We start from the raw sequence: 24,566 nt of genomic DNA on the forward strand, positions 1-24,566 counted from the left end.
ATACTGGGTGTAATTATTAGTATCTGTATTATCCTCTATATATACACTGCACAGTACCACTTCTCCTGTCCTGTATACTGGGTGTAATTCTCAGTATCTGTATTATTCTGTATATATACACTGCACAGTACCACTTCTCCTGTCCTGTATACTGGGTGTAATTGTCAGGATCTGTATTATTCTGTATATATACACTGCACAGTACCACTTCTCCGGTCCTGTATACTGGGTGTAATTATTAGTATCTGTATTATTCTGTATATATACACTGCACAGTACCACTTCTCCTGTCCTGTATACTGGGTGTAATTCTCAGTATCTGTATTATTCTGTATATATACACAGTACAGTACCACTTCTCCTGTCCTGTATACTGGGTGTAATTCTCAGTATCTGTATTATTCTGTATATATACACTGCACAGTACCACTTCTCCTGTCCTGTATACTGGGTGTAATTCTCAGTTTCTGTATTATTCTGTATATATACACTGCACAGTACCACTTCTCCTGTCCTGTATACTGGGTGTAATTGTCAGGATCTGTATTATTCTGTATATATACACTGCACAGTACCACTTCTGTCCTGTATAGTGGGTGTAATTCTCAGTATCTGTATTATTCTGTATATATACACTGCACAGTACCACTTCTCCTGTCCTGTATACTGGGTGTAATTCTCAGTATCTGTATTATTCTGTATATATACACTGCACAGTACCACTTCTTCTGCCCTGTATACTGGGTGTAATTCTCAGTATCTGTATTATTCTGTATATATACACTGCACAGTACCACTTCTTCTGCCCTGTATACTGGGTGTAATTATCAGTATCTGTATTATTCTGTATATATACACTGCACAGTACCACTTCTCCTGTCCTGTATACTGGGTGTAATTGTCAGGATCTGTATTATTCTGTATATATACACTGCACAGTACCACTTCTCCTGTCCTGTATACTGGGTGTAATTCTCAGTATCTGTATTATTCTGTATATATACACTGCACAGTACCACTTCTCCTGTCCTGTATACTGGGTGTAATTCTCAGTATCTGTATTATTCTGTATATATACACTGCACAGTACCACTTCTTCTGCCCTGTATACTGGGTGTAATTCTCAGTATCTGTATTATTCTGTATATATACACTGCACAGTACCACTTCTCCTGTCCTGTTTACTGGGCGTAATTATTAGTATCTGTATTATCCTCTATATATACACTGCACAATACCACTCCTCCTGTCCTGTATACTGGGTGTAATTCTCAGTATCTGTATTATTCTGAATATACACACTGCACAGTACCCCTTATCCTGTCCTGTATACTGGGTGTAATTATTAGTATCTGTATTATCCTCTATATATACACTGCACAGTACCACTTCTTCTGTCCTCTATACTGGGTGTAATTATTAGTATCTGTATTATTCTGTATATATACACTGCACAGTACCACTTCTTGTGCCCTGTATACTGGGTGTAATTCTCAGTATCTGTATTATTCTGTATATATACACTGCACAGTACCACTTCTCCTGTCCTGTATACTGGGTGTAATTCTCAGTATCTGTATTATTCTGTATATATACACTGCACAGTACCACTTCTTCTGCCCTGTATACTGGGTGTAATTATCAGTATCTGTATTATTCTGTGTGTATATACACTGCACAGTACCACTTCTCCTGTCCTGTATACTGGGTGTAATTCTCAGTATCTGTATTATTCTGTATATATACACTGCACAGTACCACTTCTTCTGCCCTGTATACTGGGTGTAATTATCAGTATCTGTATTATTCTGTATATATACACTTCACAGTACCACTTCTCCTGTCCTGTTTACTGGGCGTAATTATCAGTATCTGTATTATCCTCTATATATACACTGCACAGTACCACTTCTCCTGTCCTGTATACTGGGTGTAATTCTCAGTATCTGTATTTTTCTGTATATATACACTGCACAGTACTACTTCTGTCCTGTATACTGGGTGTAATTATCAGTATCTGTATTTTTCTGTATATATACACTGCACAGTACCACTCCTCCTGTCCTGTATACTGGGTGTAATTATCAGTATCTTTATTATTCTGTATATACACACTGCACAGTACCACTCCTCCTGTCCTGTTTACTGGGTGTAATTATTAGTATCTGTATTATTCTGTATATATACACTGCACAGTACCACTTCTCCTGTTCTGTATACTGGGTGTAATTCTCAGTATCTGTATTATTCTGTATATATACACTGCACAGTACCACTCCTCCTGTCCTGTATACTGGGTGTAATTATCAGTATCTGTATTATTCTGTATATATACACTGCACAGTACCACTCCTCCTGTCCTGTATACTGGGTGTAATTATCAGTATCTTTATTATTCTGTATATATACACTGCACAGTACCACTTCTGTCCTGTATACTGGGTGTAATTTTCAGTATCTGTATTTTTCTGTATATATACACTGCACAGTACCACTTCTGTCCTGTATACTGGGTGTAATTTTCAGTATCTGTATTATTCTGTATATATACACTGCACAGTACCACTTCTCCTGTCCTGTATACTGGGTGTAATTATCAGTATCTTTATTATTCTGTATATACACACTGCACAGTACCACTCCTCCTGTCCTGTATACTGGGTGTAATTATCAGTATCTGTATTATTCTGTATATATACACTGCACAGTACCACTTCTCCTGTTCTGTATACTGGGTGTAATTCTCAGTATCTGCATTATTCTGTATATATACACTGCACAGTACCACTTCTGTCCTGTATACTGGGTGTAATTTTCAGTATCTGTATTTTTCTGTATATATACACTGCACAGTACCACTTCTGTCCTGTATACTGGGTGTAATTTTCAGTATCTGTATTATTCTGTATATATACACTGCACAGTACCACTTCTCCTGTCCTGTATACTGGGTGTAATTATTAGTATCTGTATTATCCTCTATATATACACTGCACAGTACCACTTCTGTCCTGTATATTGGGTGTAATTATCAGTATCTGTATTTTTCTGTATATATACACAGTACAGTACCACTTCTCCTGTCCTGTATACTGGGTGTAATTTTCAGTATCTGTATTTTTCTGTATATATACACTGCACAGTACCACTTCTGTCCTGTATACTGGGTGTAATTTTCAGTATCTGTATTATTCTGTATATATACACTGCACAGTACCACTTCTCCTGTCCTGTATACTGGGTGTAATTATTAGTATCTGTATTATCCTCTATATATACACTGCACAGTACCACTTCTGTCCTGTATATTGGGTGTAATTATCAGTATCTGTATTTTTCTGTATATATACACTGCACAGTACCACTTCTGTCCTGTATACTGGGTGTAATTCTCAGTATCTGTATTATTCTGTATATATACACTGCACAGTACCACTTCTCCTGTTCTGTATACTGGGTGTAATTCTCAGTATCTGTATTATTCTGTATATATACACTGCACAGTACCACTTCTGTCCTGTATACTGGGTGTAATTTTCAGTATCTGTATTTTTCTGTATATATACACTGCACAGTACCATTTCTCCTGTTCTGTATACTGGGTGTAATTGTCAGGATCTGTATTATTCTGTATATATACACTGCACAGTACCACTTCTGTCCTGTATACTGGGTGTAATTTTCAGTATCTGTATTTTTCTGTATATATACACTGCACAGTACCACTTCTGTCCTGTATACTGGGTGTAATTTTCAGTATCTGTATTTTTCTGTATATATACACTGCACAGTACCACTTCTCCTGTCCTGTATACTGGGTGTAATTGTCAGGATCTGTATTATTCTGTATATATACACTGCACAGTACCACTTCTGTCCTGTATACTGGGTGTAATTCTCAGTATCTGTATTATTCTGTATATATACACTGCACAGTACCACTTCTTCTGTCCTGTATACTGGGTGTAATTCTCAGTATCTGTATTATTCTGTATATATACACTGCACAGTACCACTTCTCCTGTCCTGTTTACTGGGTGTAATTATTAGTATCTGTATTATCCTCTATATATACACAGTACAGTACCACTTCTTCTGTCCTGTATACTGGGTGTAATTGTCAGGATCTGTATTTTTCTGTATATATACACTGCACAGTACCACTTCTTCTGTCCTGTTTACTGGGTGTAATTATTAGTATCTGTATTATTCTGTATATATACACTGCACAGTACCACTTCCCCTGTCCTGTATAATGGGTGTAATACTCAGTGTCTGTATTATTCTGTATATATACACTGCACAGTACCACTTCTCCTGTCCTGTTTACTGGGTGTAATTATTAGTATCTGTATTATCCTCTATATATACACTGCACAGTACCACTTCTTCTGTCCTGTATACTGGGTGTAATTCTCAGTATCTGTATTATTCTGTATATATACACTGCACAGTACCACTTCTCCTGTCCTGTATACTGGGTGTAATTCTCAGTATCTGTATTATTCTGTATATATATACACTGCACAGTACCACTTCTTCTGCCCTCTTTACTGGGTGTAATTATCAGTATCTGTATTATTCTGTATATATACACTGCACAGTACCACTTCTCCTGTCCTGTATACTGGGTGTAATTATCAGTATCTGTATTATTCTGTATATATACACTGCACAGTACCAATTCTCCTGTCCTGTATACTGGGTGTAATTATCAGTATCTGTATTATTCTGTATATATACACTGCACAGTACCACTTCTCCTGTCCTGTATACTGGGTGTAATTATCAGTATCTGTATTATTCTGTATATATACACTGCACAGTACCACTTCTTCTGCCCTGTATACTGGGTGTAATTATCAGTATCTGTATTATTCTGTATATATATATATATACACTGCACAGTACCACTCCTCCTGTCCTGTATACTGGGTGTAATTATCAGTATCTGTATTATTCTGTATATATACACTGCACAGTACCACTTCTTCTGTCCTATATACTGGGTGTAATTCTCAGTATCTGTATTATTCTGTATATATACACTGCACAGTACCACTTCTCCTGTCCTGTATACTGGGTGTAATTATCAGTATCTGTATTATTCTGTATATATACACTGCACAGTACCACTTCTCCTGTCCTGTATACTGGGTGTAATTATCAGTATCTGTATTATTCTGTATATATACACTGCACAGTACCACTTCTCCTGTCCTGTATACTGGGTGTAATTATCAGTATCTGTATTATTCTGTATATATACACTGCACAGTACCACTTCTCCTGTCCTGTATACTGGGTGTAATTCTCAGTATCTGTATTATTCTGTATATATACACTGCACAGTACCACTTCTCCTGTCCTGTATACTGGGTGTAATTATCAGTATCTGTATTATTCTGTATATATACACTGCACAGTACCACTTCTCCTGTCCTGTTTACTGGGTGTAATTATTAGTATCTGTATTATCCTCTATATATACACTGCACAGTACCACTTCTTCTGTCCTGTATACTGGGTGTAATTCTCAGTATCTGTATTATTCTGTATATATACACTGCACAGTACCACTTATCCTGTCCTGTATACTGGGTGTAATTCTCAGTATCTGTATTATTCTGTATATATACACAATGCACAGTGCCCCTTATCCTGTCCTGTATACTGGGTGTAATTATTAGTATCTGTATTATCCTCTATATATACACTGCACAGTACCACTTCTCCTGTCCTGTATACTGGGTGTAATTCTCAGTATCTGTATTATTCTGTATATATACACTGCACAGTACCACTTCTCCTGTCCTGTATACTGGGTGTAATTCTCAGTTTCTGTATTATTCTGTATATATACACTGCACAGTACCACTTCTCCTGTCCTGTATACTGGGTGTAATTGTCAGGATCTGTATTATTCTGTATATATACACTGCACAGTACCACTTCTGTCCTGTATAGTGGGTGTAATTCTCAGTATCTGTATTATTCTGTATATATACACTGCACAGTACCACTTCTCCTGTCCTGTATACTGGGTGTAATTCTCAGTATCTGTATTATTCTGTATATATACACTGCACAGTACCACTTCTTCTGCCCTGTATACTGGGTGTAATTCTCAGTATCTGTATTATTCTGTATATATACACTGCACAGTACCACTTCTTCTGCCCTGTATACTGGGTGTAATTATCAGTATCTGTATTATTCTGTATATATACACTGCACAGTACCACTTCTCCTGTCCTGTATACTGGGTGTAATTGTCAGGATCTGTATTATTCTGTATATATACACTGCACAGTACCACTTCTCCTGTCCTGTATACTGGGTGTAATTCTCAGTATCTGTATTATTCTGTATATATACACTGCACAGTACCACTTCTCCTGTCCTGTATACTGGGTGTAATTCTCAGTATCTGTATTATTCTGTATATATACACTGCACAGTACCACTTCTTCTGCCCTGTATACTGGGTGTAATTCTCAGTATCTGTATTATTCTGTATATATACACTGCACAGTACCACTTCTCCTGTCCTGTTTACTGGGCGTAATTATTAGTATCTGTATTATCCTCTATATATACACTGCACAATACCACTCCTCCTGTCCTGTATACTGGGTGTAATTCTGAGTATCTGTATTATTCTGAATATACACACTGCACAGTACCCCTTATCCTGTCCTGTATACTGGGTGTAATTATTAGTATCTGTATTATCCTCTATATATACACTGCACAGTACCACTTCTTCTGTCCTCTATACTGGGTGTAATTATTAGTATCTGTATTATTCTGTATATATACACTGCACAGTACCACTTCTTGTGCCCTGTATACTGGGTGTAATTCTCAGTATCTGTATTATTCTGTATATATACACTGCACAGTACCACTTCTCCTGTCCTGTATACTGGGTGTAATTCTCAGTATCTGTATTATTCTGTATATATACACTGCACAGTACCACTTCTTCTGCCCTGTATACTGGGTGTAATTATCAGTATCTGTATTATTCTGTGTGTATATACACTGCACAGTACCACTTCTCCTGTCCTGTATACTGGGTGTAATTCTCAGTATCTGTATTATTCTGTATATATACACTGCACAGTACCACTTCTTCTGCCCTGTATACTGGGTGTAATTATCAGTATCTGTATTATTCTGTATATATACACTTCACAGTACCACTTCTCCTGTCCTGTTTACTGGGCGTAATTATCAGTATCTGTATTATCCTCTATATATACACTGCACAGTACCACTTCTTCTGTCCTGTATACTGGGTGTAATTCTCAGTATCTGTATTATTCTGTATATATACACTGCACAGTACCACTTATCCTGTCCTGTATACTGGGTGTAATTTTCAGTATCTGTATTATTCTGTATATATACACAATGCACAGTGCCCCTTATCCTGTCCTGTATACTGGGTGTAATTATTAGTATCTGTATTATCCTCTATATATACACTGCACAGTACCACTTCTCCTGTCCTGTATACTGGGTGTAATTCTCAGTATCTGTATTATTCTGTATATATACACTGCACAGTACCACTTCTCCTGTCCTGTATACTGGGTGTAATTGTCAGGATCTGTATTATTCTGTATATATACACTGCACAGTACCACTTCTCCGGTCCTGTATACTGGGTGTAATTATTAGTATCTGTATTATTCTGTATATATACACTGCACAGTACCACTTCTCCTGTCCTGTATACTGGGTGTAATTCTCAGTATCTGTATTATTCTGTATATATACACAGTACAGTACCACTTCTCCTGTCCTGTATACTGGGTGTAATTCTCAGTATCTGTATTATTCTGTATATATACACTGCACAGTACCACTTCTCCTGTCCTGTATACTGGGTGTAATTCTCAGTTTCTGTATTATTCTGTATATATACACTGCACAGTACCACTTCTCCTGTCCTGTATACTGGGTGTAATTGTCAGGATCTGTATTATTCTGTATATATACACTGCACAGTACCACTTCTGTCCTGTATAGTGGGTGTAATTCTCAGTATCTGTATTATTCTGTATATATACACTGCACAGTACCACTTCTCCTGTCCTGTATACTGGGTGTAATTCTCAGTATCTGTATTATTCTGTATATATACACTGCACAGTACCACTTCTTCTGCCCTGTATACTGGGTGTAATTCTCAGTATCTGTATTATTCTGTATATATACACTGCACAGTACCACTTCTTCTGCCCTGTATACTGGGTGTAATTATCAGTATCTGTATTATTCTGTATATATACACTGCACAGTACCACTTCTCCTGTCCTGTATACTGGGTGTAATTGTCAGGATCTGTATTATTCTGTATATATACACTGCACAGTACCACTTCTCCTGTCCTGTATACTGGGTGTAATTCTCAGTATCTGTATTATTCTGTATATATACACTGCACAGTACCACTTCTCCTGTCCTGTATACTGGGTGTAATTCTCAGTATCTGTATTATTCTGTATATATACACTGCACAGTACCACTTCTTCTGCCCTGTATACTGGGTGTAATTCTCAGTATCTGTATTATTCTGTATATATACACTGCACAGTACCACTTCTCCTGTCCTGTTTACTGGGCGTAATTATTAGTATCTGTATTATCCTCTATATATACACTGCACAATACCACTCCTCCTGTCCTGTATACTGGGTGTAATTCTCAGTATCTGTATTATTCTGAATATACACACTGCACAGTACCCCTTATCCTGTCCTGTATACTGGGTGTAATTATTAGTATCTGTATTATCCTCTATATATACACTGCACAGTACCACTTCTTCTGTCCTCTATACTGGGTGTAATTATTAGTATCTGTATTATTCTGTATATATACACTGCACAGTACCACTTCTTGTGCCCTGTATACTGGGTGTAATTCTCAGTATCTGTATTATTCTGTATATATACACTGCACAGTACCACTTCTCCTGTCCTGTATACTGGGTGTAATTCTCAGTATCTGTATTATTCTGTATATATACACTGCACAGTACCACTTCTTCTGCCCTGTATACTGGGTGTAATTATCAGTATCTGTATTATTCTGTGTGTATATACACTGCACAGTACCACTTCTCCTGTCCTGTATACTGGGTGTAATTCTCAGTATCTGTATTATTCTGTATATATACACTGCACAGTACCACTTCTTCTGCCCTGTATACTGGGTGTAATTATCAGTATCTGTATTATTCTGTATATATACACTTCACAGTACCACTTCTCCTGTCCTGTTTACTGGGCGTAATTATCAGTATCTGTATTATCCTCTATATATACACTGCACAGTACCACTTCTCCTGTCCTGTATACTGGGTGTAATTCTCAGTATCTGTATTATCCTCTATATATACACTGCACAGTACCACTTCTCCTGTCCTGTATACTGGGTGTAATTATCAGTATCTGTATTATCCTCTATATATACACTGCACAGTACCACTTCTCCTGTCCTGTATACTGGGTGTAATTCTCAGTATCTGTATTTTTCTGTATATATACACTGCACAGTACTACTTCTGTCCTGTATACTGGGTGTAATTATCAGTATCTGTATTTTTCTGTATATATACACTGCACAGTACCACTCCTCCTGTCCTGTATACTGGGTGTAATTATCAGTATCTTTATTATTCTGTATATACACACTGCACAGTACCACTCCTCCTGTCCTGTTTACTGGGTGTAATTATTAGTATCTGTATTATTCTGTATATATACACTGCACAGTACCACTTCTCCTGTTCTGTATACTGGGTGTAATTCTCAGTATCTGTATTATTCTGTATATATACACTGCACAGTACCACTCCTCCTGTCCTGTATACTGGGTGTAATTATCAGTATCTGTATTATTCTGTATATATACACTGCACAGTACCACTCCTCCTGTCCTGTATACTGGGTGTAATTATCAGTATCTTTATTATTCTGTATATATACACTGCACAGTACCACTTCTGTCCTGTATACTGGGTGTAATTTTCAGTATCTGTATTTTTCTGTATATATACACTGCACAGTACCACTTCTGTCCTGTATACTGGGTGTAATTTTCAGTATCTGTATTATTCTGTATATATACACTGCACAGTACCACTTCTCCTGTCCTGTATACTGGGTGTAATTATCAGTATCTTTATTATTCTGTATATACACACTGCACAGTACCACTCCTCCTGTCCTGTATACTGGGTGTAATTATCAGTATCTGTATTATTCTGTATATATACACTGCACAGTACCACTTCTCCTGTCCTGTATACTGGGTGTAATTATCAGTATCTGTATTATTCTGTATATACACACTGCACAGTACCACTCCTCCTGTCCTGTATACTGGGTGTAATTATCAGTATCTGTATTATTCTGTATATATACACTGCACAGTACCACTCCTCCTGTCCTGTATACTGGGTGTAATTATCAGTATCTGTATTATTCTGTATATATACACTGCACAGTACCACTCCTCCTGTCCTGTATACTGGGTGTAATTCTCAGTATCTGTATTATCCTCTATATATACACTGCACAGTACCACTTCTCCTGTTCTGTATACTGGGTGTAATTCTCAGTATCTGCATTATTCTGTATATATACACTGCACAGTACCACTTCTGTCCTGTATACTGGGTGTAATTTTCAGTATCTGTATTTTTCTGTATATATACACTGCACAGTACCACTTCTGTCCTGTATACTGGGTGTAATTTTCAGTATCTGTATTATTCTGTATATATACACTGCACAGTACCACTTCTCCTGTCCTGTATACTGGGTGTAATTATTAGTATCTGTATTATCCTCTATATATACACTGCACAGTACCACTTCTGTCCTGTATATTGGGTGTAATTATCAGTATCTGTATTTTTCTGTATATATACACAGTACAGTACCACTTCTCCTGTCCTGTATACTGGGTGTAATTTTCAGTATCTGTATTTTTCTGTATATATACACTGCACAGTACCACTTCTGTCCTGTATACTGGGTGTAATTTTCAGTATCTGTATTATTCTGTATATATACACTGCACAGTACCACTTCTCCTGTCCTGTATACTGGGTGTAATTATTAGTATCTGTATTATCCTCTATATATACACTGCACAGTACCACTTCTGTCCTGTATATTGGGTGTAATTATCAGTATCTGTATTTTTCTGTATATATACACAGTACAGTACCACTTCTCCTGTCCTGTATACTGGGTGTAATTTTCAGTATCTGTATTTTTCTGTATATATACACTGCACAGTACCACTTCTGTCCTGTATACTGGGTGTAATTTTCAGTATCTGTATTATTCTGTATATATACACTGCACAGTACCACTTCTCCTGTCCTGTATACTGGGTGTAATTATTAGTATCTGTATTATCCTCTATATATACACTGCACAGTACCACTTCTGTCCTGTATATTGGGTGTAATTATCAGTATCTGTATTTTTCTGTATATATACACTGCACAGTACCACTTCTGTCCTGTATACTGGGTGTAATTCTCAGTATCTGTATTATTCTGTATATATACACTGCACAGTACCACTTCTCCTGTTCTGTATACTGGGTGTAATTCTCAGTATCTGTATTATTCTGTATATATACACTGCACAGTACCACTTCTGTCCTGTATACTGGGTGTAATTTTCAGTATCTGTATTTTTCTGTATATATACACTGCACAGTACCATTTCTCCTGTTCTGTATACTGGGTGTAATTGTCAGGATCTGTATTATTCTGTATATATACACTGCACAGTACCACTTCTGTCCTGTATACTGGGTGTAATTTTCAGTATCTGTATTTTTCTGTATATATACACTGCACAGTACCACTTCTGTCCTGTATACTGGGTGTAATTTTCAGTATCTGTATTTTTCTGTATATATACACTGCACAGTACCACTTCTCCTGTCCTGTATACTGGGTGTAATTGTCAGGATCTGTATTATTCTGTATATATACACTGCACAGTACCACTTCTGTCCTGTATACTGGGTGTAATTTTCAGTATCTGTATTTTTCTGTATATACAGTGGGGCAAAAAAGTATTTAGTCAGTCAGCAATAGTGCAAGTTCCACCACTTAAAAAGATGAGAGGCGTCTGTAATTTACATCATAGGTAGACCTCAACTATGGGAGACAAACTGAGAAAAAAAAATCCAGAAAATCACATTGTCTGTTTTTTTATCATTTTATTTGCATATTATGGTGGAAAATAAGTATTTGGTCAGAAACAAAATTTCATCTCAATACTTTGTAATATATCCTTTGTTGGCAATGACAGGGGTCAAACGTTTTCTGTAAGTCTTCACAAGGTTGCCACACACTGTTGTTGTTATGTTGGCCCATTCCTCCATGCAGATCTCCTCTAGAGCAGTGATGTTTTTGGCTTTTCGCTTGGCAACACGGACTTTCAACTCCCTCCATAGGTTTTCTATAGGGTTGAAATCTGGAGACTGGCTAGGCCACTCCAGGACCTTGAAATGCTTCTTACGAAGCCACTCCTTCGTTGCCCTGGCAGTGTGCTTTGGATCATTGTCATGTTGAAAGACCCAGCCACGTTTCATCTTCAATGCCCTTGCTGATGGAAGGAGGTTTGCACTCAAAATCTCACGATACATGGCCCCATTCATTCTTTCATGTACCCGGATCAGTCGTCCTGGCCCCTTTGCAGAGAAACAGCCCCAAAGCATGATGTTTCCACCACCATGCTTTACAGTAGGTTTGGTGTTTGATGGATGCAACTCAGTATTCTTTTTCCTCCAAACACGACAAGTTGTGTTTCTACCAAACAGTTCCAGTTTGGTTTCATCAGACCATAGGACATTCTCCCAAAACTACTCTGGATCATCCAAATGCTCTCTAGCAAACTTCAGACGGGCCCGGACATGTACTGGCTTAAGCAGTGGGACACGTCTGGCACTGCAGGATCTGAGTCCATGGTGGCGTAGTGTGTTACTTATGGTAGACCTTGTTACATTGGTCCCAGCTCTCTGCAGTTCATTTACTAGGTCCCCCCGCGTGGTTCTGGGATTTTTGCTCACCGTTCTTGTGATCATTCTGACCCCACGGGGTGGGATTTTGCGTGGAGCCCCAGATCGAGGGAGATTATCAGTGGTCTTGTATGTCTTCCATTTTCTAATTATTGCTCCCACTGTTGATTTCTTCACTCAAAGCTGGTTGGCTATTGCAGATTCAGTCTTCCCAGCCTGGTGCAGGGCTACAATTTTGTTTCTGGTGTCCTTTGACAGCTCTTTGGTCTTCACCATAGTGGAGTTTGGAGTCAGACTGTTTGAGGGTGTGCACAGGTGTCTTTTTATACTGATAACAAGTTTAAACAGGTGCCATTACTACAGGTAATGAGTGGAGGAAAGAGGAGACTTTTAAAGAAGAAGTTACAGGTCTGTGAGAGCCAGAAATCTTGATTGTTTGCTTCTGACCAAATACTTATTTTCCACCATAATATGCAAATAAAATGATAAAAAAACAGACAATGTGATTTTCTGGATTTTTTTTCCTCAGTTTGTCTCCCATAGTTGAGGTCTACCTATGATGTAAATTACAGACGCCTCTCATCTTTTTAAGTGGTGGAACTTGCACTATTGCTGACTGACTAAATACTTTTTTGCCCCACTGTATACACTGCACAGTACCATTTCTCCTGTTCTGTATACTGGGTGTAATTGTCAGGATCTGTATTATTCTGTATATATACACTGCACAGTACCACTTCTGTCCTGTATACTGGGTGTAATTTTCAGTATCTGTATTTTTCTGTATATATACACTGCACAGTACCACTTCTCCTGTCCTGTATACTGGGTGTAATTATTAGTATCTGTATTATCCTCTATATATACACTGCACAGTACCACTTCTCCTGTCCTTATCAGTATCTGTATTATCCTGTATATATACACTGCACAGTACCACTTCTGTCCTGTATACTGGGTGTAATTATCAGTATATGTATTATTCTGTATATATACACTGCACAGTACCACTTCTCCTGTCCTTATCAGTATCTGTATTATTCTGTATATGCACACATATTGGTTTATTATTTTCTAAATCCCTATGGGCAAATAAAACAAAATCTTGAAAACCTGTTTAAAAGGATTATCACGAGTTTGAAGGTTATCTCTTATCCTCTGGATAGTGGATAACTCTCCAACTGCTGGGAATCCGACCTCTGGGACCCCCAAAATCCCGAGAACCAGAGCTCTGAAGAACGCCATGTAAATGGAACAATCATATCACTGTTGCACCATTTACCTGTGGCTCTTCAAGTAACTCCTCCAAGAGATTGCTGAGGAGCATGACCAAGCAAACCAAAATTCATTGATTGGGGAGTGTTATCGCTTGTGGGCTGGTGGGATTAGTGTGGCAGAGCTACGTTTTTGTCCCAGTCAGGTTCTGCCAGTCTGTGTCTTCACTCTGAATTCTCATGTGATCTTGGAATAAAAAAACACAAAATAATGCACCAGTGGTGAGTGCCCCTTATTTTTCTTCTCTTCATTTTTGAAGATTGTACAGCTGCATAGCTGAGCACCATCATGTCTGACGTTCTGTTTTAACAAGCATTGAATAATCCAGTGGTATATACTTGCAGCAGGGCTGATCGGCTGCTTTTTTTAAAGGAAACCCTAAAAATAACATTTTGTATTTATTGATTTTTTTTTATATCAATGCTCTTCTCAAGTGCTGTACCTGATAATGCAGCTCCTTTCCAATCTGTAAACTGTTATTTATTCCATAAGCTAATGATACAAATGAGTAATACATGGAATGTTATCTTTCTTCCCTATAAAAAAATTGCTTCCCGCACTCATGAATACTTCACTAATCTCCTAATCTCTTAGTTTATTACAACTTATGATATTATTGTTCTTCTTGAGAACATGCTCGGGGTATAAGACATATCTCAAAAGTGGGAGGAACATGGCCAAGTCCACATCCCACCGCAGTGACTGAGATCTTCTCCAGGGACACTGGTGACTTGATTGTGAAGTTCTGCAGAAGTGTGGTGATAAAAATGAAATGCTCCATAAGAGCCAAGCTCTTGCCCGGACAAATTCTTTTACCTGGAAATAAAAGATGGTGAATATAAAAAAACATCTAGAATCGGTGACATATTCGGCTTTATATTACATACACATTCATTTTAAAGGGCTTATCCGGGATTTTTTATTTTTTTACTATGTGCCTAAGAACTAACAAGCAGGTATTTGCTACCTACCTGCTTGTTGTGACTGCCGTGGATTCTCTTTTGCTCTGTTGACGGGGCGTACTGCCGAAGTCATGCTTATTGACAGCCTCTCCCCACTACATAACTGCGGAGAGCCAGCTGGCAATCAGCATGACGCGGTCAGTCACACCCCGTGAAACAAAGCAGCCCAGGAGAGGAAAAGCTGCTCTGTTGACTTGGAGCAAACAAATGTTATATGGCTGGTAACACCCAGCTGTCATTTAATTTATACATTTCCAAGTGGAATATCTCCAGAATTCGATGCCCTGTTTGGTCCAAAATCCATGTTTTCACTAAAATATTAGTGTCAGAAACTAGTTTCATGTCACCCTCACCTGCAGAAAATGGCACCAAGGACTCGTTCTTCATCAGTTTACCATTTTCATCCAAAAAGTTTTTTGGGTCAAAATTCTTAGGGTTCTTGAACTGTGTCTCGTCATTGTGCACACCTGTAAGAACTGGAGTGAAAACTGTTCCCTGTGATTTGGAAAATAATTAGAAAATGATGAGTAAACTTTTTTTAATGCTTTTTTTAATTTTTAATATTTTCCTTTGTCTAAATTGGTACTTACTTTCTTGAATATATAATTGCGAATCTTAGTATCCATGGTCAATTCATGGGGAAGACCCAATGGTGTCACATCACCAAATCTCTGAACTTCATGTATAAAAGCGTCTGTGTACGGCATTTTGAATCTGTCCTCAAAATTTGGTGGACGTTGGCCAATTACGTTGTCTATCTCATTGTAAACTTTCTCTGAGGAAAACAAAAAAATTATAGAATTTTTATATGTTGTTTAAACGGGAGCTATTATCTAAAAATTACCTAATGTTTAAATCATGTTCTCGTGTTATATGTATTTTTTATATAATTTTGGAAATGTTTTTTGTTTCATATTACTATCATTAATTCTTTTCTGTAAGTCGTAATTTTGCAATTTCATGGTACTTAGGTTTTTTTTCACTCAAACCCACTGTTCTTTCAGGAAGAATTTATCACAAGGTTCCAGATTATCAAGGGCAGTATCATAATGACAAGCAACACCGCTTTAACTGATGTCATATTTTTGTCATGATTAATAACAGTTTTATGCCTGAAATGTGTCATTTTATTGCCTTGATGCAATATTATTAATGTACCTGTAATTATATAAACTGTACTAATAAATTGGTGAAGTTTTATATTCAAACAAGTGGATGCCAATGTGTCATGCCGTTCTGTCTGTATCTGCTTTTCGGTGTGACAATGCATGTCTGTGCATGACTTTCCACATGTGTCAGTGCATGCAGTCACAGCCAGATGCCCTGAGCCTCAGTTCCTGCACTGATTGTGCTGTAATGGTTTCGGTTTGTGCTAAGGGTGTGCGTGGCCACACCTCCCCTGTTTTTATCAGGGTTAGGGTGTGTACTTGAAATGCTGTCCCCAGCCAATTGCTGAGGGGCAGATCCTATATAAAGTTCCCCTGCCCTTTGGGCAGGGCTGGAGCTACTCACAAAGCTCCTGAACTTTGCTATGTGTGTTTGTGTTCATGCACCTCTCCTGTCTATGTTTTGGTATCAAAGTCCTTGCCTTGATTCCTGTTCAGTCCTGTTCTGGTGCCTGTCCTGGAGGCGGTATAGCCAGGCCTGAATCCTTGATCCTGTAACTGTCCTGTCTGAACTGTGTTTGCTGTGATTATGTTCCTGGAATACCTCTGCATCTGGAGCCTCACACCCTGTGACTTTGAGTCTCTTGTAACCGATGTTTCTGCTGAGCATCTACAACTCTGTGCTCTTACTACCATGCGGTGTTAACCCTGTTTGGTCCACGTCCAGTACGGCGGTGCTTGCACCATCACGCTTCAGTTCCTTCCTAGGTCTGATGCCCGGAGCCTGACAACCGCAGTCTGGAACCTGATGGCCCTGCTGGAGCTTGGAGCCTGATGACTGGTGCTGCTTGTAGGTCGTGTCGGATGTCCAGAACCGAACGACTCCTGTCTGATGTCTGCCGGTGACCCTGGGTCCAGATGTTCTGATGTTCTGTCTGTACCCTGATGTCGTGCCTGCGTCCTGATGACCTTGTGTACCCTGATGTCCTGTGTCTGATGTCCTGATATAACTTGTGCCCTTGGCTGCCACACCAGTGTCCCAGTCGACGACCTGGGCTGCCACGCCAGTGTCCCAGATGTCTATCCAGTATTCCTGATGTCCTGAGACCTTGCCTGTGTCCTGATGTCTGTCCTGATGTCCTGTCTGTACCCTGATGTCTTGCCTGCATCCTAATGTAAGAAGAAGAAGAACAATATGCGGCACTCACCCCAATATAGCTGTGAAGATCGTGAACTTTATTGGAGAACAACTTGAAAATACATCCGTATTCACATAATTGGAAACGTGAATATAACCACTGAACTAATGTGATTAGTGCATAACTGTGACATATTAAAATAAATCTACATACAGACGGACACTACCTAAAGGATACTTCAAATTTGATATCACATACCATACGATATTATTTTCTTTACAAGTATTATTTGACAAATCAATATTCGACAAATCAGTCTGTATGTAGATTTATTTTAATATGTCATAGTTATGCACTAATCACATTAGTTCAGTGGTTATATTCACGTTTCCAATTATGTGTACATGTTAGAGATCCTTTAAAAGGAAATGACTTGTTGTAATCTACTATCCAGACCCGTCGAAGCACCTGTGTGTGTGAAACGGCCGTCGTCCATGTGCTCCTATACCGCACCCTCATGTTTTACCTGATGTCCTGACGGATGTATTTTCAAGTTGTTCTCCAATAAAGTTCACGATCTTCACAGCTATATTGGGGTGAGTGCCGCATATTGTTCTTCTTCTTCTTACATTTGGACTTGTCGCTGAATATTCCTTATGCTGAGCACCAATACCCTGAGCTTTCGTGACGCCTGACATACAGCTGCCCATTAAGAGTCCCGTTTTGGAATACGTTACTACTCTAGTTCCGTCCTATCTTTGGTATTTCTTGCCTGCATCCTGTTGACCTTGTTTACCCTGATGTCCTGCCTGTGTCCTGATGTCTGGCCTATATGTGCCTCGGTGATCCGTTGGTGCCTTGGGGTCCACTGGGTGGTGCCCTTCTGGAGGTGTGGAATCGAGAGCCTGGCATAGTCATGTTTGGTTTGTGTACTGTGTGACTTTGCTTTGGTGGACTTTGCTTTCTCTGTGCCTGAAGTTATGCGGTGTGGTCGGGTCCTGCGTGTCTCTTTCCTTGTCCTCATGCTCAGCTGCCACAGAGCCCCGGTCTCTGCCCTCCCCTGGTTCGGGTTGCCTGGGTACCCCTCTGCAGTACAGAGGGTCCGTATTGCATCCCCGGGGGAGGTTGGTCGGCTTGGGGGCATCTATGGGGCTGGGCCGCATCAGCGGCTGCAGCTCACCATGACACTTTGTTTGCTTTATCTGCATTTCAAGATAAGCAAAGGTTTTTACTTTTTGTGCCAAAGATCTTCATAGCAAATCTACAAGAGCTGGGGAACTTTGTATTTTGTGCTCATCTGATGTCATGTCTGACCATGCTACTCCTCCCTTCCCAACGACTTTTGCCCATGCTCATTAGACACTTCAATACAAAAAGATAGTGTTTAGATCTGAATATTGAGGCTATGTACATGTGTTGTTTCTTGAAACAGCAAGAAGTTAGATTGTAAAAAAGCCCCAGTGGTCAGTGTGAAAATTGCAACATTTATAAAATAAAGGATATTGACCAAATTTTTTTCTTTAAATACTGATTTAAACGATAGGTCAATTTCTGATGATAGCTTTCATTTAAGTTCTCATAAGGCATTTAAAGATGTGTCTGATACTAGTTACATACCTGCTATACTGGGGTATTTCATAAGAAGCAATAATGTAAATCTCATAGTAGCGCTTACTGTTTCTGTCCCACCAAAGAACATGAGCAAAGTATTCATCACCAAAGTATCAGTATTGTAGATATCTGCTTTAGTCTTCCCTTCCTGTGTGTAGACAAGAGAAAATAGTGTATACAATGATAGAAAGTGCTTCTTAATATATATATGGGACAACTGATGGATATTTTTGTTTGGGAGGGGGTTACCTTCTCAATTTTGGTCAAGAAACAGTCAATAAAATCTCTTGGGTTATTACTGTCCAAAGTTTTCATGTTGATCTCCATTTTCTTCCTGATATAGTCTGCCATGAAAGAAAAGTTTTCCATCATTTTATGATGAGGTCCAGGTATATACTTCAGGACATTTGGGTAAATGTTGTATAGCTGAAATAAAAGAAAAAATATTAAATTAGATTAAATAAAAAACAGACACATCTACACCCATGTAAGGCTCCCACAGGAATTTCTGTATGCTCATTAGTTAACATATTCGGTCCTTTCTATAGTTAGGAGCAAACTTATAAATTTAACCAGGAGATGGTAATTCCTAAAAGGAAAATAACATAATTCCAATAATATTGAAAGAAGCACTTCTCCTCCCATCAAAGTTTTTATCCTCTTAGTATTGTGCATTTTTCATAATATATAGGGCTGTGTACTTACAATTGCTCATTTTACCTTTCTACCCAGATAATTTTTCTCTTTTCTGTTCTCTATGTAGAAACAGGAAGACTCTTGTCCCTACATGAATCATCATCTCTTCACCTCCGGACCCAGCTTCTCCCTCCTCTCCCTGCCAGGGACTCTTGCAATAACTCATGACTTGTACAGAGAAAATTTACCTCCTGCTCCTACATCTGCATGCGTCCTGCGTACCTATTTTTAACATTGGGTACGCAGGCCATGTGGATGTATGCGGATACATCCACGTGCGTCATTTTGACGCTGCGCTGAACTGCGTTGAATGCAACAAGTTGCATTTTGTTGCGGTTGGCGCAGCATCAAAACGATGCATGCGGACACATCCGCATGGCCTGCACACCCAATGTTAAAGTTAGGTACGTAGGACACATGCAGATGTAGGCGGAGCTGAATGGAAGAGGTGCGGCAGTGGGTGGGGCTTAACTGAGGAAATACACAGTCCTCCACAGCTCTGCCCAACGCAAATATGAAACTAACCTTAGTCAGTCGTACCATAGGCCAGTTACTAGTTTTGTAAATCTTCATGCACAATGTATAACATGTGTAATATGTATTTCTGCTGTATCATGCACTGACTGTATGTATTATGGTTGTATACAAATTCATCACTTCAATACATTATCATGTTCAATAAAAGCATAGACTCAACCACAGTCTTCTTATTGGACCACGGTATAGTGGTTTATCTGCCTGTATAGCTACATGAGTCTGCCTCATTTAGTGAGGATAGAGCAAAGCTATTTGTAGCTCATACCTTGGTGATCTAAAGCAGCTTAGTGATCAGAATGTTTTGCCCAGTGTGGTGATATGAATAATGGAGTTAAAAATAATGACAAAGGAGGTCTAGGCTTGTGACAAGGGTAAATTCTAGCATTGCTGGTAGCCTAATGTATTAAAAGATTTAGGGTTGCAGTGCAATTAATAATGTGTTTTGCTGAAAATAAGATCTACCCTGAAAATAAGCCCTAGCATGATTTTACAGGATTTTTAGAGTATGCTTGAAATATAAGCCCTACTCCAAAAATAAGCCCTAGTTACAGTCAAGGGCAAGGCCGATGCTAGGAAGGAAGGGGAAATCGTTTGATTGCAGTGATTGCCTCAAAAAGGTTGTGCAACAAAATATTAAGTTAAGGGTACCATCATTTCTGTCAAGGCCTATTTCATGAGTTTTATTTTTTAAAATTCTGTGGAGGCATGGTTAAAAAGCAATGTCTGACTTTCATTTGTTCATTTTCATAGATCTTTTATTTACTACTACTTTTGTCAGATTCAAGTTATTTATGTTAACATTGTGGGTTTTTCTGTGATTAAACAAGTGGTACCAACAATTTTGACCACGTGTGTATGTTTGATTTGGGGGGTGATTTGAACTTTTATATTTTTTTAATTTTTTTATATTTTTAAAAACTTTTGTTAACTTTTGGCATGCTTCAATAGTCTCCACGGGAGACTAGAAGCTGCCATAATCCAATCGGCTCTGCTACATACAAGCAATGATCAAATCGCCTGTATGTAGCACAAGTGCTCTCTTACTATAAGCGCCAACCACCGGGCGGTGCTCATAGCAATCCAGCACTGACAACCATAGAGGTCTGCTGGAGAACCCCGGTTGTCATGCCAACCCATCGGTGACCCGCGATCACGTGACAGGGTCACCGATGGGGGGGATTTCCAACGCGCTTGCATGAGTTAAATGCTGCTGTTAGAGTTTGACAGTGTAATTTAACGGGTCAACAGATCGGGGTTCCACCTGCAGCTATTAGAGGCACATGTCAGCTGTTCAAAACAGCTGACAAGTGCCAGGAAAAATGTGCACTCAGTGCCGGAGTCTAACATCAGAATACATTTACGCCTGATGTCGGAAAGCCGTTACGGACCTTTGGTGACTTCACAGGTCTATTAAGTTCAGTGTTTGTAAATACATACAGTATGTATGTTCAGTGTGTGTATATATACAGTTGTGCTCAAATGTTTACATACCCCGGCAGAATTTTTGCTTTCTTGGTCTTTTTTCAGAGAATATGAATAACGCAAAAAAAATGTACACCACTTATGGTTAGTGGTGGGTGAAGCCATTTATCGTCAAACTACTGTGCTTTCTCTTTTCTAAATCATAATAACAACTTAAAACATCCAAATGACCCTGATCAAAAGTTCACATGCCCCATTTCTTAGCACTGTGTATTTCCCCCTCTAAGTTCAATGACAGCTTGAAGTCTTTTGTGGTAGTTGTGGATGAGGTTATTTATTTTCTCAGGTGGTAAAGCTGCCCACTCTTCTTGGCAAAAAGCCTCCAGTTCCAGTTAATTCCTAGGCTGTCTAGCATGAACTGTGCTCTTGAGATCTCCCCAGAGTGGCTCAATGATATTGAGACTGAGATTGACACTCCTGAACCTTCAATTTGTTCTGCTGTAGCAAATGACAGGTCGACTTGTCCTTGTGTTTTGGGTCGTTGTAATGTTGGAACGGCCAAGTACTGTTAGAATCTATTTTTTTGACCATCCGCCATCTTGTTGTGGTTTTCAGGCTGCTAGCCTTTTTCCCCTAGTGCTGGGTTTGTCCTAGGTCAGGTGTTTGTATCACCCTTTATTACCCAGCACCTGTCTCCCAATCCTTACTGGACAACAGCATTAATCTGCTAGTGTTCTGGCTTGGTGCCTTGTTAGCCTTCTGTGTTTTGTGTTGTGCAGTTCTGGGATCTCTAGTTCTGCCAGTTTTGTTTTTGGTTCTCCTTTCGTTTCTGCAGCTTCCTCTATTTTACTACTAGGAGGTTACCTGTTTTTGTTTTTTGTTCCCAGTTCCTAGATCATTCAGGGATACCCTTCCCCCCACCTGTAGGTCTTTGAGTTTAGTCTAGGAAATGTTGGTGAGTCTATTCACAAGAAACAGCTCACCCACGCCATCATAGGGTTTCAGCCTAGTCATAGTTCAGGGTCAGCTTTTCCCCTTTCTATCCTAGTCCTGAGTTGCAGTTCTGTAACAAGTACGTTCCATGTGCAGCTTCCGGGCTTATTGCAAATTTGCCTCCAGTATTTGATGATGCTGCATTCAACTTTTCTTCAATTTTAACCAAGTTCCAGTGCATTTTGTAGCTCACACATCCCCAGTACATCAGTGATCCACCTCCCTGCTTTACTGTAGGAATGGTGTTCCTTTCATCATAAGCCTTGTTGACCTCTCTCCAAATGTAATGTTTATGGTTGTGGTATTTACACAATAATGGCTACTTCTGGCGACTCGACCATGCAGCCCATTTTTCTTCAAGCGCTTCCTTATTGTGCATTTTGAAACAGCCACACTGCTAGTTTTCAGAGAGTTCTGTCAGCTAATGTTATTTGTGGGTTTTTCTTTGCATCCTGAACACTTTTCCTTGCAGTTGTGGATAAAATTTTTGTTGGTCTACCTGACCGTGGTTTTGATTTTACAGGGACCCTGATTTTCCATTTGTTAATCACAATTGGAACACTGCTGACTGGCATTATTAATTCCGTCGATATCTTTTTGCATCCCTTTCCTGTTTTATACAGTTCCACTACCTTTTCCTGTAGATCCACTGACAGTTCTTTTGCTTTCCCCATGCCTCACAATCCAGAAATGTCAGTGGCTGGATGAAAGATGCAAGAGTCTGTCTGGATCCCAGAAACTCACTCAGCTTTTATGTGCATACACTGATTACCATTTGTAAAGCGTTGCGGAATATGTTGGCGCTATATAAATAAAAAATTATTATTATTATTACCAGCAAACAGGTCAGGATGTTACCCTTAGTAGCCATTCAAACCCATTTTTGTCAACTTCTGTGCATATTATCAGGCCAAAATCACCAGGGTGTGTGAAATTTTGATCAGGGTCATTTGGATTTTTTGGGTTGTCATTATGATTTAAAAAGAGAAAACACAGTAGTTTGGCAATAAATGGCTTTACCCAACCACTAACCGTGAGTGGAGAAAAAGTTTTGGTGTTATCATTCATATTCTCTGAAAAAGGCCAACAAAGCAAAAATTCTGCTGGGGTATGTAAACTTTTGAGCATGACTGTGTGTACATTTCTGACAGAAGAGCAAGGCACTTTTAAGATTCCTAATATATTAAGTGGTTTGTTCCTTTTAATGAATTGGGTGCATCTACCACCCTACCCGTGCCCTCCGCTCCGCTAATGACCTCAGGTTAGCATCCTCAATAATCAGAACCTCCCACTCCCGTCTCCAAGACTTTACACGTGCTGCGCCGATTCTTTGGAATGCACTACCTAGGTCAATACGATTAATCCCCAATCCCCACAGTTTTAAGCGTACCCTAAAAACTCATTTGTTCAGACTGTCCTACCGCCTCAATGCATTAACGTAACGATCCCTGTGTGGCCTATTTAAAAAAAAAAAATGAATGTTCTCATTCACTTTATGCAGTTAATAGCCCTCTGTGTCTGTACTGTTACATACTTAGGCAGTTAACTGGTTCATGCAGCTTTACATGAACACCCGAGCCTTACACTATGGCTGGTCCGAATAACTAAAGCAATTGTTACCATCCACCTCTCGTGTCTCCCCTTTTCCTCATAGTCTGTAAGCTTGCGAGCAGGGCCCTCATTCCTCCTGGTATCTGTTTTGAACTGTATTTCTGTTATGCTGTAATGTCTATTGTCTGTGCAAGTCCCCTCTATAA

The 24,566-nt window shown here is 39.0% G+C and overlaps 1 protein-coding gene across 1 annotated transcript in view; it reads right to left on the minus strand.

Moving 5' to 3' along the window:
• Positions 1-14,801: 14,801 nt before the first annotated feature.
• Positions 14,802-24,566, minus strand: part of LOC138666241 (cytochrome P450 2C42-like) — a 33,087-nt gene continuing 23,322 nt past the window's right edge. Inside the window, exons 5-9 of the mRNA XM_069754475.1 lie at positions 19,411-19,587; positions 19,168-19,309; positions 15,896-16,080; positions 15,659-15,800; positions 14,802-15,159 (exon numbers count right to left, since the gene is read on the minus strand). Coding sequence (XP_069610576.1) covers positions 14,957-15,159; positions 15,659-15,800; positions 15,896-16,080; positions 19,168-19,309; positions 19,411-19,587 — 849 coding nt within the window. The 3' untranslated portion in view covers positions 14,802-14,956. The remainder of the gene's footprint in view (positions 15,160-15,658; positions 15,801-15,895; positions 16,081-19,167; positions 19,310-19,410; positions 19,588-24,566) is intronic.

Source organism: Ranitomeya imitator, chromosome 2, assembly GCF_032444005.1.
Source record: "Ranitomeya imitator isolate aRanImi1 chromosome 2, aRanImi1.pri, whole genome shotgun sequence".
Classification (NCBI taxonomy): domain Eukaryota; kingdom Metazoa; phylum Chordata; class Amphibia; order Anura; family Dendrobatidae; genus Ranitomeya; species Ranitomeya imitator.